Source organism: Halichoeres trimaculatus, unplaced genomic scaffold (assembly GCF_033239565.1).
Source record: "Halichoeres trimaculatus isolate MK-OKI-2021-1 unplaced genomic scaffold, fHalTri1.1 fHalTri1_scaffold_22, whole genome shotgun sequence".
Lineage (NCBI taxonomy): Eukaryota > Metazoa > Chordata > Actinopteri > Labriformes > Labridae > Halichoeres > Halichoeres trimaculatus.
Window position 1 is genome coordinate 23,063,918 of NW_027437200.1, and position 15,248 is coordinate 23,079,165.

A 15,248-nucleotide genomic window follows, 5' to 3' on the forward strand; every position below is an offset into this window, starting at 1 on the left:
GAGCCCACCTGTGCTTCTTCCTCACCTGGACTTGGAAAGAAAACCCTTCAGGTGAGTCTGTGAGAGTCTTCACCCAGTCCCCCAGACGGACTCACTTTCTGTTTTCTTCAGGGAGGATCCAGAGTCTCCTCCACCGAGTGTTAGAGTGATGTTAGAAACAAAGAGAAGGCTGGAAGGAAAAAAAAAAGGTAGAAATCAAGATGTGAAAACACAGAGTTCAAACACATAGATGGTATTATACTGCCCTCTGCTGGACAGAGACCAAACTACACTCTGCTCTCATTAAAAAGTCACACATGCCCCTCATGGAGCAGGGGATCGACTTACACGGTGTGAAGAGCCGGTTTATTCTGCTCCTACCTGACTGGTACTGACTGACAGGCTGAAGACAGCTAACTGGCAGCTGGGCGGCACTCACTAGTGATGTTCGATTTCACTGATTTCCTTTCCGATCCGATACTGAGTAAAATTCAAGCTGGTTTCGGCGATACTGATCTAATACCGACACTTAGTGTAAATACATGTAATGGGTCTGGTTAACCTAAAGATAAGAAAATTAGTGCAATTCAAATCAAACCACTAACTTGAATTTGTCAGTACAATATATCATTAAATAAATAAATGTCCCAATGATTTCACAAGTTTGTCAATACCTACATTTTGAATTATTTCTTCAACAGTTGAAGAAAATTAGATGGGTTGTAAATTTATAATGGGTATATTTTATAGATTAAATATTATCTTTTATTTATGTTTTCCAGAAGATAGTTTTCTTAACTCAACATGACTGTTTTATTGCAACTGTTCTGTGTAATTTAATGACACCTGTTGTTTGTAATCCACTTCAAATAATCAATTCCTTAGGGAACCTTACCTGGATTAATCTAGGCTGTTTTGCCTATGTGAGATTATCTCCTTGACTCATGTATTATTACTCTAAATGAACTCATGCAGTTATTTATTGAAGCATGTGTTTTTTTTTACTTATTTCATAGCCATGTCTATTAACTGGAACAATAGCAACAGTGCTTAGCAACACTTAAAGCCCCACATTTTCTTCCTCTGTACCTGGATGGTGACCGCCTGCAGCACTGAAGGATTTAGAGAGGTGTGTCTCACCCTAGCAGCACCTGACGCACCCCAAACTGCATCTTGGCTGTTTGTGGAGCTAAAAACATTACGCACTTAGTCAGGCGGAAGAAAAAGTAGTTCCGTATCATTCAGATACGTTCTGAACAGTTTGGTGACTCGCTGTGCTCCTGTTAATGATTTACAGGACCTCAAATGACTGAAGTACCAAAAGTATCGATGTTATGGTTTTAGAATCGATTTTAGAGCACAGAGAGCTGGTATTGGAAGTATCGATCCGCACATCACTAGCTCACTGATGACGTCTGTTTGAGCGCCCGGCGGTTTGAACGAGTACCGCGAAAAATCCGAGAACAGTCCTGATTGGTGGACGCCCGAAAGTCGAGGTAGATAAGTCCTAAATTCGGATCAGCAGAAGAAAAAAGGACACTCTAAATCTCCTCTGGACAGCTCCCTTTCTCAGGACTCTCAGACCAGCAAAACCAGAACTCCACATCTGGCTCCTGGATTCTCTGACTGACTGACAGATCGTCTGAATCAAGGACACGACCCTCCTCCGTGAGTGCTTCATATTTACTGTCTACTGCTGTTAAACTGAATGAGAAAAGCTAAAACTAACCATTATCCACCGAGCTGACACTGAACGGAGTTTTCCTCCTGTTTGTTTAAAAAAGGAAGAACTGTTGAATGCTTTAGAAGGTTAAATAACTTTACAACACAACAACAGTCTCACAACTCATCGTCAGGACATGTTCCACCTGAATAAACTCAAAGACACTTAGACAGATTTATGCAGATTTACAGAGTGAGTGTGTTTAATTTCTAGAAATTTCAAGAAACAAAACAAAACAAAACAAAAAAAAACCTACGTTGTCGTTTACAGAATAGAATTTATTCTGTTTTGGACCGTGGCTGTAACAACAAAATTTAGAAAAAGTGAAGTAATGTGAATACTTACTGTACACACTGTAGATAAAGATATAGATAGAGATAAATGGTGATTCACTTCAGGCCTCGCTTATCTAACGTTTTGGACCCAAAAAGTCGACTTGTAGAGGGATTTGTTTCTATAAACAACTAATGAATCTTCATGTGAAATGGAGTCGTGTGGGTTAACTGATAAATAGATGGGACGGGCTCAGACCGGGGAAGGGCTCGGGTAGATATCTGCCTGTGCTCACACAGGAAGCTTACTTTCACAGACGCTCACCCTGAATCAAGGTAAGACCAGGTTCCTTCTTTCTTTAAACTCCACGATCTGATTGTTTCACGGCTCGGTGTGGTGAACAGAGCAGGGACGTCATCCATCAATTTTCCAGGACATGACCAGACATTTTGCTGTTTGGTAACAGAGAATCTAAAGCACGACTTCCTGTTCACACCTTTTCCCCAGAAACACGCAGAGCAGCTGCTCCATTAAGTTTTGTTTCATAGGAACCAGAAACTCAGCAGGAAGTAGGACACTCCTTGTTTTGGCCTTTTTTTTTTCTTTTTTTTTTTTCTTTTGTTAAACTTAGCTAACCTTTATTTAAATCGGAGGAAAGAAACACATTGAGATTAAAAAGAAAAACTTAAAAAGTTTCTGTTTTTCCAGTTTACTTTGGTCAGCAGCGGCACAGAGAAGGTGTCTGTTAATCACACAGCAACCTCATAAAAAAGCTCAAAGCAGAATTAATACACATGCCACTTGTTGCTGAGAGGAATATTCCAGTTCTCTAATGGCAAATTCCAGTTTTCACACTGGCATGCCTCGTGTCTAAGACTGGTGTGTTCTGTTATCTCTTACCAGGCAAGCTGTACAGTGTAATTAAAGCTATGGTCTACGATTTGGAAGTTTTCTACATCTTAATAATACCGGTTATAGGGCTGTGATGGTCCTATGGTCCAATCTACACAATATAAAGACCAAACGAACAAATAAATCCATTCAGTATATCCGCTGCAAAGCTGCATGCTAGTTGACCAATCCGAACCGCGCGTACGTGAGTCCATCCAATCCATCTCCCTCGCTTCACACCCTCATGCCCATGGTCCCACCTCGTCCTTCCCCACTACCCCTCTCACGTCAGCTAGCTGCTTAGCTACTGAAGTGTCATGGAGCCAGAGAAGACCGACTGACTCAGAGATAGCTGAGTTTCTGTTGAACCGTGAAACACTCAGTTTGACCTTTCAGGTGGAAAAATGATTACTTTCTCTAATTTCTTCACTAGTGGCCATTGATCCAACACAATCACAAACATTTCTCCCCCACGCCACAGTGCCTCACCACCACAACAAGTGCCTCGCTGTATCCACAAAAGAAATAAGTGTGATCTTACCGGCTGTCCGTTCAGCTCTTGGATTTTGGTCCACACACAGCTCAGTAGATAGCTTGATGAGATACCCCAACTGATCTGACCTGCTCACATTTACCGTCTCCTTTCCTCCTGCTTGATTCGACACAGCTGAGCAATTAACGTGCACATGAACCAGCTGACAGGACGGCTGCGCTCGCCACAACAGTTACACATAGGGCTAAACACAAACTAATTAGCTTTAACAGTGGATGCTACTACTCCCACTGTAGCCGAACTCATGCCGAACTACTTAAAAACCCCCCAGGACCGCCCCAGGGTGGATACAGGTGCCTACCTGCTCTGGTGAGTGCTTCCTTAAAAACCACAGAAATCTTAGATGGGGTTTGGCTGTGTGTTGTGCGCATCACGGGGAAACTGAGGCTGTGCTTCACGTATCAGCTGGCAAACAGCTGTTCGCTGCAACAGGTAATGACTTTGTTTCCCACAGTGGGAGATGTCAGCTGAATAACTCTGGTTAGTCTGAGCCTGTACCGGCTAATGACTGAACGCTGCTGGTCGGAACGGGTCGGCTCTGTCAATAGATGTTAGCATAAGTTAGCCATGCATCTTTAGCATTGTAAACTGAGCTGGTGAAGACTCGCAGAGAAAGGTAAAGCCCCGCCCACAATCGGCTCTGCTCTGATCAGCTGGCAGTGGCAACGTCAGACCTGCTTTGCTGCACTAATTCATGTTTTGATCGCGCTGGTCCCACTGAAAAGCTAACACTGTGTGTTACAAGGACGGTGACTGTCTTTTTTGTTACATTTTCTGCCGGCCGCTTCTTGCTCTGTCGGAGGGGGCGTGTTGTTAGGAGGCGAAGAAGGGCGATACGAGCTGGGGGCGGGATCTTGGAACATGGAGGGGAGGGGTGAGTGAGGCTGTGTTTTTCAAATGTGTCTCATCAGACAAACTGGGTTTCAAATCGTAGACCATAGCTTTAAGAGTTCTGAAAGGTGCAGCCTAATTATCAGTATTGCATTCAGCAGTTGATCAGCTAACTTAGTTAGCATTAGCCTAGCTCAGTCACCATGTCTGGTCTGTCAATATGGGGACTGACTCACTGCTGGAAAAAGACTCTTGTGGACACTCAGGGAACTTCACTTTTTATTTCAGCATGGGGCTCTATGGGGACTGACTCACGCCTCAAACAGGAAGTTGTGAACACTAAGGAAACTGCACTTATTTTAACATGGGGCTTTACGGGGACTGAGGGGCTGGTTACACGACAACGGTTTCAAGGTGAAACGCAAGAGTTTCACCTCCCGTTTACACAGAAACGACATTGCGTTTTAGCGTCTTTGGTTGAAACGTAGTTGTGTAACCGGGGCCTGCTGGCCTCACAGCTGGAGACAGACTCTGGCGGACTCTCCAGGAACTTCAGTGTTTCCTTACAGCCTGTTCTTCTGCTTGTGAAAGTAATTTTCTTAATGATAGGTGAATGTGTCCTATTACTGATCGAGTTAAAGAAGAAAAGCCTGAGTACCATGATGAAGCTGAAGCCTGTGTTTATCAGATCATCCTCTTTCTTTCATCAGGACCATCATGGCAGAAGACACAAGTATGCAGAAAGGTGGCGCTGCAGCCTCTCAGGTGAGCTCTTACCTCTTTCTCACCGTCAGGAGAAGAAATTTAAGTCCCATTTCCGAAGAGTGGTTCAGTTTCATCCATCTCAGTGCAGCACGTATTTCGTTGCATTTCCATTGATTAAAACCAGAGCAGGTCTCCAAATTACCAACCTGTACCATCCCGACCCATTGACCCCATCTGTTGGGGTGCCAGACACACGACACAGTTGGGGGCTGGAGACACAGCAGTCCGTTGATTGGTCGAAAGAATAGTGACCTCCTGTGCAACAGACGTATTTCTCCTAGCAGCACACCATCTTGCTTGTTCTTTGTAACAAAGAGCCACATGTCAATCACAAAGAAGATGAATTGCTGAATGTCAATACAACACGCTGCCGAACAAGAAGGTCACGGTTGGCTGTTAAAACGCAAACAGGATCAGGGTTCACTGATCCAACTTTTACCAAGCTGTACTGATTCATATCGGACCACTTCTGTTTTGCAGACTGGTTTGCCAGGTGGAGTGAAGGTGAAGAAGGAGTACGATGGTTACTACACGGTGAGGAGAGACAGTCAGTTTGTTCAAACACAGATTTTCCTACTATGATAAAGATCTCTCACGTTTTCTCACTCTGTTTTCTTTCAGGACCAACATAACCACACTTTTTACATTCAGTTCAAGGGCTCAGATGGTACCAACTATGAAATTAACTGTTTAAAGTCTCAAACTGTGCTAGACGCCATCAGATCATGTGAGAAATGGGAGACCACATGGTCAGATGATAAGATAGTGATTCAGCGGGGGACAGGGGATGGAGAAAATATCATTGCCACACATTTCCCCTGTTCCTGTCTCAAAGACGATGACATCCTGATCGTGTCACCAACATTAAAGGCCGTTGAAGAGAGACAAAATGATCAAGAAATACTTTACAAGGATGAATACTCTGTCTTTTGTATTGAGAAAGAAGGAGGAAAATACACCAAAACAAAGCCGCTTTTTAAAAACAGTGAGGTCAAGCAGTTCAGGTTTCTCTGTGTTTATGGGGAGAAGGGCATTACTGTCCAAGAGGCTCTAGAAAGAGACGGACGCTTTGCTAAACTTAGCAAGTTTAAACTGTCTGACTATGATGATCCAAAGATTATCATTCAGTGTACAGACAAAATAAATAGACTTCATGGACGGAAATTCAAGATAGAGCTTCCTCGAGGAGTGTGGACCAAACAGGCAGGGGCGTCTTCAGCTCGAGACCAGCAGAAAGGAGTCAGAGACAGTACACCTGAACCATCAGGTGATGACACTCAGACAGGACTCCCCAGTAAACTGCGGGATTTGGTGCAAAGGAGTAGATTTAGAGCAGAAGATTTTGATCTTACCGACGTTATAAAACAATTGCGTGCTCAGTTTCCAGACCTGAAAAAACTGATGGAAAGCAGATTTCCAGGTAACTCTTTCCAGGAAGCTTTGAACCTAAAGAAAGAAAACTTTGGAAAGATCCAAAAGGACTTTAATGAAGTTCACACACTCTGGAAACTGCTACAAATGGGGGAGTCCGTCTGCAAAGTGGTTGTTGAGGGTGGCTTGACTGGCACAGGGTTTGTTTTGATTGACAACTTCATCATGACCAACGCACACCTGTTTGGAAAATTGATCGACTGTAACAAACCAAGGGAGGGTACAGTTGTGAACATTTTTTTTAACTTTAAAGATCTTCCACCACACACTTGTTGCAAGTTCAAGGTAGAGGAGTCCTACATCTGTCTCATGGATGATGAACTGGACTACGCTGTACTGAAGGTCCAACCTGAGGGACAAATGTTTGGTTCAGCAGAGCAGCTTAAGGTACCACCAGAGGTACCCCCAGGGCTCCTGGAGCATTTTGGGAAAATGCCTGTAGATGGTGGAGCCTGTATCATTGGTTATCCAGGTGATGGTAGGAAAAAGATAGATTTGACATGTGTCATTGAGCCAGAGAAGAGGGATCAAGCTGCCAGCGATAATTTAAACCAGTACAAACATCCCCAACTCATTCTCTACAGCCTGGTCAATCTAATCAAAGGACAGGGCATTGACAAGATAATGATGGGAGGAAGTAAAGCAGGAAAGGTGATGACCTACAACACCTTCATGTATCACGGTGCCTCAGGCTCCCCGGTGTTTGATGCTCAGGGCCGAGTGTGCGGTTTACACACAAGAGGATATGTCTATGGGTTTCCAAAGGCCACTCAGAGTGTGATAGAGTTTGCCCAGTCCCTTGAGGTCATCATGAAACACCTGGTGGAAACACTAACTCAGGGTAATGATCAGGAGCTGTTGGGGAGGATTAGGGAGGTGTCAAAAGGAAACTCATTCCTCCGTAAGATTTTAGCCTCTGTGGGTGGAGGAGGGAGCAACACTGCTCAGCAACCAGACTGTGGTGAACCAAAAGCTAAGATGATGAAACTGGAATGAGGACAAACCAGGCTGCTCAGGTCGTTTCTTGCAGGGAAGACCGTAGGGGGGGCAAGACCACAGGACTATACCATGGCACCAACTTACCTGGTCCCGGCAGAAAAGAGGGGTTGTCCAGAACAGGATGACCCTGATCTCGGTGCGACCTGTGTAGCTGACCAGTCCTTGGACTGAGACCCTGACCTACCTGCCTCGTCACTGCCCAAGAAACGACCTCAGCCCTCAGTTCCCGACCAAGAGAACCACCTCCTCCTGTTGGTTCCAGATGCTCTGGGTTCTTCGCCGTCCCCTCAGAGACTTTGAGCTACACTGACCTGTGTTCTGCCTGTTCTTCTTAGTGATTAAAGTTTTTAAACGAAGCTCCTGGTGATCCAGTGGGCTGCTTTTACCTGTGACATACACATATACGTCCTTCAAAAGTATCTCTGTAGTTTAATCATGCCTAACGATGTCACATTTACTGTTTTTCTGTAACTCACTGATTCCTTTGTTTTTACCCTCCTTGAGTAATAAATCAGTGTTTCTCCATGTTATCATCATGTCCACAGAGCTGATGTGGTAAATCACAAAGGTGGAAACTGATTCTACAACCACGACTGTAAAACTTGGACACCTATAATTTAACCCTCTGATGCATTAAACATGAAAGCCTGTGTCATACGTTTGTCCTGAGTTTTGATTCTTCTTAGTGCAGTAAAAAGTTTCTTTTATTGTTTCATTCAAATACTTGATTGTGTTTGTAAAGTTGCAGACATGAGTGAGTTTAGCATCAAACAGTGTGAACCTCATGTAAAATCTGAGTGATTTTTTTAATTAGTAATTCCATGAATAATTATATCATTTTAACAAATTTAAAGTTTGTGTTGGAAATATACTTGATGTTGCATAATGTCAGTGAACACATGGTTAAACGTAATTTTCTGCTTATTTGAAACAAAATGTTCAAAAACAATAGAATAACAGCAAAACTGAAAAGTGACTGTTTATCATCATATTTTAGGACTTTTTGGAAAAGAAGCATTAACAGGATTCACCAGCAGGGGGCACAAGTGTTGCTGTCTATCAGTCATCTTTGGACTCTGAGAGAATTTACTTGTAGTTACAACGACTGACCACTGAACTAACCTCAAAGGAGGGTGGCAGCAGAGAGCCCTCCACTCCACTACAGAGACCAACGCGTTCAGGGGAACGAGCCGGGGGCCGCCTGATACAGGGTCCACAGTGTCCTCGTACCGTGGGTTAGCGTGATGAGAGGAAACAAGGAAAGGAGGAAGGAAACAAGGTGGAAATCAAGAAAGATAAACACAGAGTTTAAAAAAGGAAACAAGGAAGAAAGATGCAGACCTGATCAAAATCTTAAGACCAGTTGAAAAATTGCTAAAATATGCATTTTGCACATTTGGATCTTAACCCTCAGGATCCCAGGCGAACTGGCGTGCCCAGAACGCGCTTATTTTGTTTTAGCTCAATTCTGTCAAAAACAAATAATTCTACAGTTTTTGCTGCTTTCAACAAGCCCTGAATGATCGATATGTGTCCTGTATCTAAATCTAAAGAATTATTTGAAAATTTCCTTCCATCTTCCTGGTTATCACGTTTCAGCTTTGGGCTGCTCTGCACCAATGAAGAACTCTTTATTTGTAGAATTTTTTAAAATCAGAAAATCAGTAAAATTCAATTTTTGTTTCTCTTTTTTTGTAATGTATTACAGGTTTTAAATCTTTTTTTTACACTAAATGAAGGCAAAATGGAGTTATACCAGCCTGTAACCATGGTTGTCCTGAGGTGCTGGACTTCACTTTACAGAGAAAAATGTGACAGAAGCAAAAAACACTCAGAAAGTGCTTGGGATCCAGAGGGTTAATGAGATTTTGAGGCCCTGTTTACACGGAGACTCCCGCAACGATTCTTCCTTTGTGTTTTCAAAAGCGACCTGCGTTTACATGAGGAGGGCGTGAAAACGATCCGCGTTCATACGACTCCAGGAGGACAAGTCTCTTCTTCTGTTCTTTCTTTTTCTGCCGTTTTGTTGTGTGAGACGGTCGGCAATCCAACCATAACGCGCATTACCGCCACCTACTGGACCGGAATGGCTCAACTGGAAATGTGGCTGAGCGCGGAGCCTACACCTGAAACTGCGAGTGCGCATGCGGTGACGTCAGCGTTTCACCCTGAGACGCTCCGCTCTGTGTTTACACGAAGCTGGATGGAGGAGCGGATTCAGATCTTTCCACTCTGGGGAGCGTTTTCACTGAAAACGCAACGTTGTCTCGTCTAAATGGAAGGCCAAAACGCAACGAAATGTTTGCGGGATCGACAGTTTTCGGCGTCATGTAAACGGGGCCTAAGTAGAACTACAATATGCGGCATCTGCAGGAAAAGGGTTTCAAAAACAAAAACCAATTCAAAGACCTCGTCTCTTTCAACGCCACAAAACTGCCCGTTTAGACTTTACCAGGGAGCATCATGGGACATTGGAAGGTTGATTCTCTGAGAAAAAGTTTCACCTTGACGTTCCACATTTGATCTTTACCCCACATGGCATGGACCAGCTGTCTGTGCTCCACATGGCACTCAAGGTTGTCCCTTTTCCCTTATTTGTTCATCTTAGTCACAAAAGTAGTTTACAATCTAACTAAAAACTAATCCTGGGACAGGTCCCCAGATTACCGACCTAAACCGTCCCACTTTTTGGTTCCGTTCTGTTGGGGTGCCGATCTGACCCCGGAAAGGGGAACATCTCTGTCGCTTTTTAAAAAGAGCAAAAACCAACCCAGAGCTGATTTTCATCCACAGATTTTTATTTTAACACAAAATCACTGAAGCAGTTTCCTCTTCAAAATAAAAGCATGTACAAAAACATTTTTTAAAGTTACAGATTGATTAAAAACTAAGACATGGGCTCAGATCATCAGCTGAGGGATAGAAAATGAAAACTGATAATTGGACTAAAGAGGAAGTCGTCTCTTGATGTTTTCTGACTCCAGCTAAAGATGATCAGAGGCTCTTGGCACAGACGTACGGGAACAGGGTAGAACAGCTCAAATCGTTCCAGCACGTTCCTCCTGTGGGTTTTAGAAAAGAAAGAGTGTCTGTTATTCAGAGCCTCAGCGTCACTGCTCAGTGAGTCAGACAGACGAGGAAAAAACATTTAGGATCCTGTAATTATGAAACGATCAGCAGAGAATCTGTGTCACAGATGGCTAGTCTTACTTCAAGTTTACTTAATATTTACTTGTAAAGTTTACTTTACAGGTAAGGTGAGTTTAGGCAACTAAAATGACTCAATCTAAACTCTAGTAACCACGAGTGAGGAGGGAACTCAGTGGACGCTGAGATGTTCTGTTGAGGGCACAGTTTGTCTGTGCTGCACATGGCATGGACCAACCGTCTGTGCCTAAAATACGTAAAGTTGAGTACAATGAAACACGACTCTATTAATCCCTTTTAGTTTCAAAAATGGCCAACAGAGCATAGTCCAGTCAAACATCTCATTTATTAATGTATAAATCATCAAACACACTGTAAAAGTTAACATGTACAATGTCCGCGCCATGAGGAGCACCATGATAATGTTACTGAAATAATGAAATTAGAGCTGGCGATTGAAAGACTTTGGAGAAATCACCAAAAGACCCTGAAAATTTGTTTTCTACTAGAGTTATTTTCTAGAAACTTCTCTGTACAGCTCTACTGAGCATGTGCTCCAGTTTACGAAGGTGAGCTTAGTCTGAAACCTCCTTAAGGAAAAATGAATCCATGCTCACATTTAATGATTAGTAAACTTCACTGTTAGCGTTTAAGGAAGCACCTCGTAGAGTGCACTGAAAATAAACAAGCTTGACATTTGATGTTAACACAACTTGTCTTCAGTAACTGCTGATCATTTTACTCCAACCAAAACCTCCACGCTAACAAAACAAAAAAATGAACTTCAACCCGTAAAGAAACTCTGTCTTACCTCCAAAGTTCCTCTCGATGCAGTGCTGCCGCCAGCTGAGGTTGTTTGGCTGTCCCGAACACCAGTTGGTGAAAGTGAACCGTGAACCGTCGCTCCACAGCCAGATACCCTCCTGGACAACAGCACACACATGACGTGATGAATGAAACGCTTCAAGGAAACATTTGATCATGTGACTTGTAGCTGGTGTGTCATCAGTCATGTACCTGCTGAGCGTCCGAGCCTCCGATCCATGTCCGTGGAAACTCATTAGTGACCATGTGTATCAGCTCCTTGATGAAGCTGTCCTCAGCATCGTTGTGGACTGAAGCAAGGTTCCCCCCCAGAGCCTGGCAGTGTCTCTGTGGAAAGAGACACGTGAGACTCCAAGAAGTACAAACGGGGACAGTTTTTCTGTTGGGGGGCAATGTGGTGACCACCCAGGTCCTCCACCTGTTATCAATAAAGTAATCCTGACGTCTGATTCTTTCTGAAAGAAGAAAAGGAAAAGGGGAGAGGGGGCGAGTGATACTTAAGTTTCAGTTTCTTTTCTTTATATACGCCCTTACTCCCCTGTGGGTGTCACCGCTCAGTCACGTCACTCTGCAGCGCTCTGCTGGCTCCATGTGGCAGAGACGATCACTGTTTGGTGTTATTTTACAGCTAAATACCAAAATACTAGGGGGCGCCAATCAGTGGCGGACTGGGACTGAAAAACAGCCGGGACTTTGACTCGGCTCTGCCCACAACAACAGGACACATCGGTAGACCGGCAGCCATTCTGGTATTCTCCAGAACGTCGAGATCTCCAGTCCGCCCTGACGTCATTAATTAAAAAAAAAAAAAAAAAACGCTCCGACTATCGGCCGGTTAGGGTCTGGAAAAGTCCTGCAGCCCGTCCCTGCAGATTACACAATCTTCAAATCCTCCAACAACGTTGTCTGGCAGTGTCCCCCGTTCGAGCAGCGTGATTGATCTGCCACAGCCTGATCCGCCCCACCCATCGGGGAATCCCTGGTTTCCCCGTACACTAGTCCGCCCCTGGCGCCAACTGTAAAACCTCTCTCTACATGTAGCTCTAAAACATCACTTTTTCTACAGATTTAGAGAAAAATTAGTGAAATATAAATGTTGAATGTTTTATCTAAATGTTATAAATGAATGTCCTGGCTCTAAATATTTAGCTGCATTTCTAAACAGTTCATTCCAAATATTTTGCTCAGACTATTTATCAAAGATTTATAAATATTTAGCCAATATGCAAATTCACACTCCTTCCCACAGGAAGTACCAAAATAAAAGTTGGAAGAAGTGATCCAGCCAAGCGCATTTTGAGAAAGTCAAACACAGTCAGCTGTTAGAAAATAAACGTACCAAGTGCTGTGATGGCGCTGTTGAAGATCCTGTGGCCGACATCGAAGAAGTAGAGCTTGACATTCTCAAAATCGCTTACCCCGACTTTTATTTTGGTAACACAGGGCGGTTGCTAATAAGAAAATTAGCTAAATATTTAGTAATCTTAGCAAAAAATTAACAAATGTTTGCTTAAGATTTATAAATCTTTGATAAATATTTAGTCTTAGCGACACTTTTAGAATGAAAACTAAATGTTTGGAAACGTAGCTGAATATTTGGTATCAGGACATTTATTTACAACATTTATAAATAACATTCAACATTTTTATATAATATTTGACAAATATATTTCACAAATATTTCTCTAAATCCGCAGAGAACCAAAAGAGAACTAGCAAGTGGGCAAAGATAATTCAGCACCTCTTCTGTTTCTGTTTGGGTTGATTCCCAGGTTGGTGATAACAACCACGGAGCTCTCAGAAAGATTAACAGACATGAGAGAATAACTGTGTGTATTTCTTAAACCCCATCTTGGATTTAGTGTTTGAGATCTCTGGACTGAACCCAGATCGGCCTGGTTACCTCGGCTAAAGCCCAGGTCTTCATTGTTCCAACGTAGAGGAAACAGCGATCATGGTAGCGTGCCCAACCACCGGGACAACCCCCTGAGAAGGCGAGAACATCATCTGCAAATGTTGAAAAGAACCATCATAAACATGGGAACCACCAAGAGGGACCAAACTGGTCTACAAAGTGCTCAAAGAGACTTCCTGAAGGAGTTGTGTGTGGACTACCAACCCCAGCTCACCTTCTTGAAGCAGCGCCTCCTCTGGCATTTCCTCGTGGGGCTCTGCTTCTGGATCAGCTGGAGAGGAAACACAGCAGTCAGTGATGAGCTTCTTCTTCTTCACTTCTCACTGAACACACAGAAAGATTTCTGCAGCACATCAGAGCATCTGAAGTGGAAAGAGCCAGTCGGACTGGACTGAGATTCAGGAGCAGTTCCCCACCTTGGATGGGCGCCTCCTCCATCATTTGATCAGGCTCTACCTCTGGAAAGGCTACGAGATCAAACAGCATTTAATCGTTAGTTTCCAGATTACTAAACAGTCTCTGTCTTTGTGTTGGTGTCGGGACTCACCAGCAGCGTTGGTCAGGGCCATCCCGGCACAGACCAGGAGAAACGCCGTCAGCATCTTCATGGCCAATGGATTCCCGTCTTTCTCAGTGTCCTCTCAGAGATGTGTGGAGATGCTGAGGCTGTCCGCTCTTATATACCTGAACTTACCTCTGACCTTGTTTTGAATAAATTCTCAGAATCGTATCTGAGCGGGCATATGTAAACTTTATGACTTTAAGGGCTTTCCAAAGTTCAAGCAAAGAAGAAACAAACCCAGTGATCAAGGAAAGGTGAGAGTGGGTCACGATCGACTGTAATGATGACAAGAACACATCATATATGTGTTTCATATTCCGTTTGATCATAATTGGGAGCCCAAAAAGGCCAAGACAGGGTCAACCAGAGAGTCCAACCCTAGAAGACTGTTTGTTGAGTTATCATGTTTTCTCCAACAGAACGGTCAGGCAATGGGCTGATTTCACAGACTGTCAATGGTTGTTGGTCTGAGTGTTTCACAAACCATTGATCTGCTGGGATTTTCACCCACTATCGTCTCCAGAGGTCAACGGTTCTCTTGGACGAAACACCTTGTTGATGCCAGAGGTCAGAGGAGAACGGACGGACCAGCTGGAGATGATAAAGAAACCCACTCCAAGGTCTGAAGAAGACCATCTCTGAACGCACAACACGCCCAACCTTGAAGTGGACCTGCTACCACGACAGAAGACCACACCAAGTGACCCTCCTGTCAGCTGAGGACAGGAAACTGAGAGCTCCAAATTCTCAGCAAATTCTCATCATGTCATTGCCACCAAGAGACAGTAGTAGAGGAAAAAGGGGTCCAACCTGGTACTAGATGGATGTAAGTGGTCAGTGAGTGCATCTGACACCAGGGATGAGGACAACGATCAGCTTATCCCAGACAGGTTAAAGTACAATTCCTATAAAACCCACAAAGTGTGTCAGTAGTTATCCTTTACTGTCAGTTTTACTGTGAGGGCTTTCAAAGTTCAGTCCATGTGGAAACAACACCAACAACAAAGAAAGTGGGAGAGTTCGTCACGTGCAAAGAAAGACTTCATTACATCCCCTCAATGTCCTCATGTACAGAGCAAACGAGAGGCCCCCTGCTGGAGGTTGTTTTCAACTGCTTCATGTTGTTTTCCAGATGCTGGAAAGATCTAGATTTGCTTATTGAACGGGCATATAAAGTTTTATCAGCTGTTCAAGTCCTCTAGAAGAATTGGTTTTTATTACCATTACCTACACAGGACATTCAAAGACGTCTTCCTCACTGATTTCTCCAACTGCTCATGTGGATTATCAAATCATCTCCGCTTTCAAAACACACAATTTTGAGATTTAACCTGAGCAAGATTAAACTTACAAA

The 15,248-nt window shown here is 43.6% G+C and overlaps 2 protein-coding genes across 2 annotated transcripts; one reads left to right on the plus strand and one right to left on the minus strand.

Annotated features, from left to right (window-relative positions):
* The first annotated feature begins 1,435 nt into the window (after positions 1-1,435).
* Positions 1,436-8,067, plus strand: LOC141811105 (serine protease FAM111A-like). Its single transcript, XM_074699022.1, has 4 exons — positions 1,436-1,647; positions 4,961-5,015; positions 5,496-5,549; positions 5,637-8,067. The coding sequence occupies exons 2-4, from the start codon at positions 4,968-4,970 to the stop codon at positions 7,440-7,442; spliced, it is 1,908 nt and encodes a 635-aa protein (XP_074555123.1). The 5' UTR covers positions 1,436-1,647; positions 4,961-4,967; the 3' UTR covers positions 7,443-8,067.
* LOC141811213 (ladderlectin-like) lies at positions 7,665-13,940 on the minus strand. The gene is made up of 7 exons (XM_074699194.1): positions 13,880-13,940; positions 13,749-13,799; positions 13,547-13,603; positions 13,321-13,424; positions 11,610-11,744; positions 11,404-11,515; positions 7,665-7,831 (listed from the first exon to the last, which is right to left on the minus strand). Exons 1-7 carry the CDS (start codon positions 13,938-13,940, stop codon positions 7,665-7,667), a joined length of 687 nt encoding a protein of 228 aa, XP_074555295.1.
* Between the last annotated feature and the right edge of the window lie 1,308 nt (positions 13,941-15,248).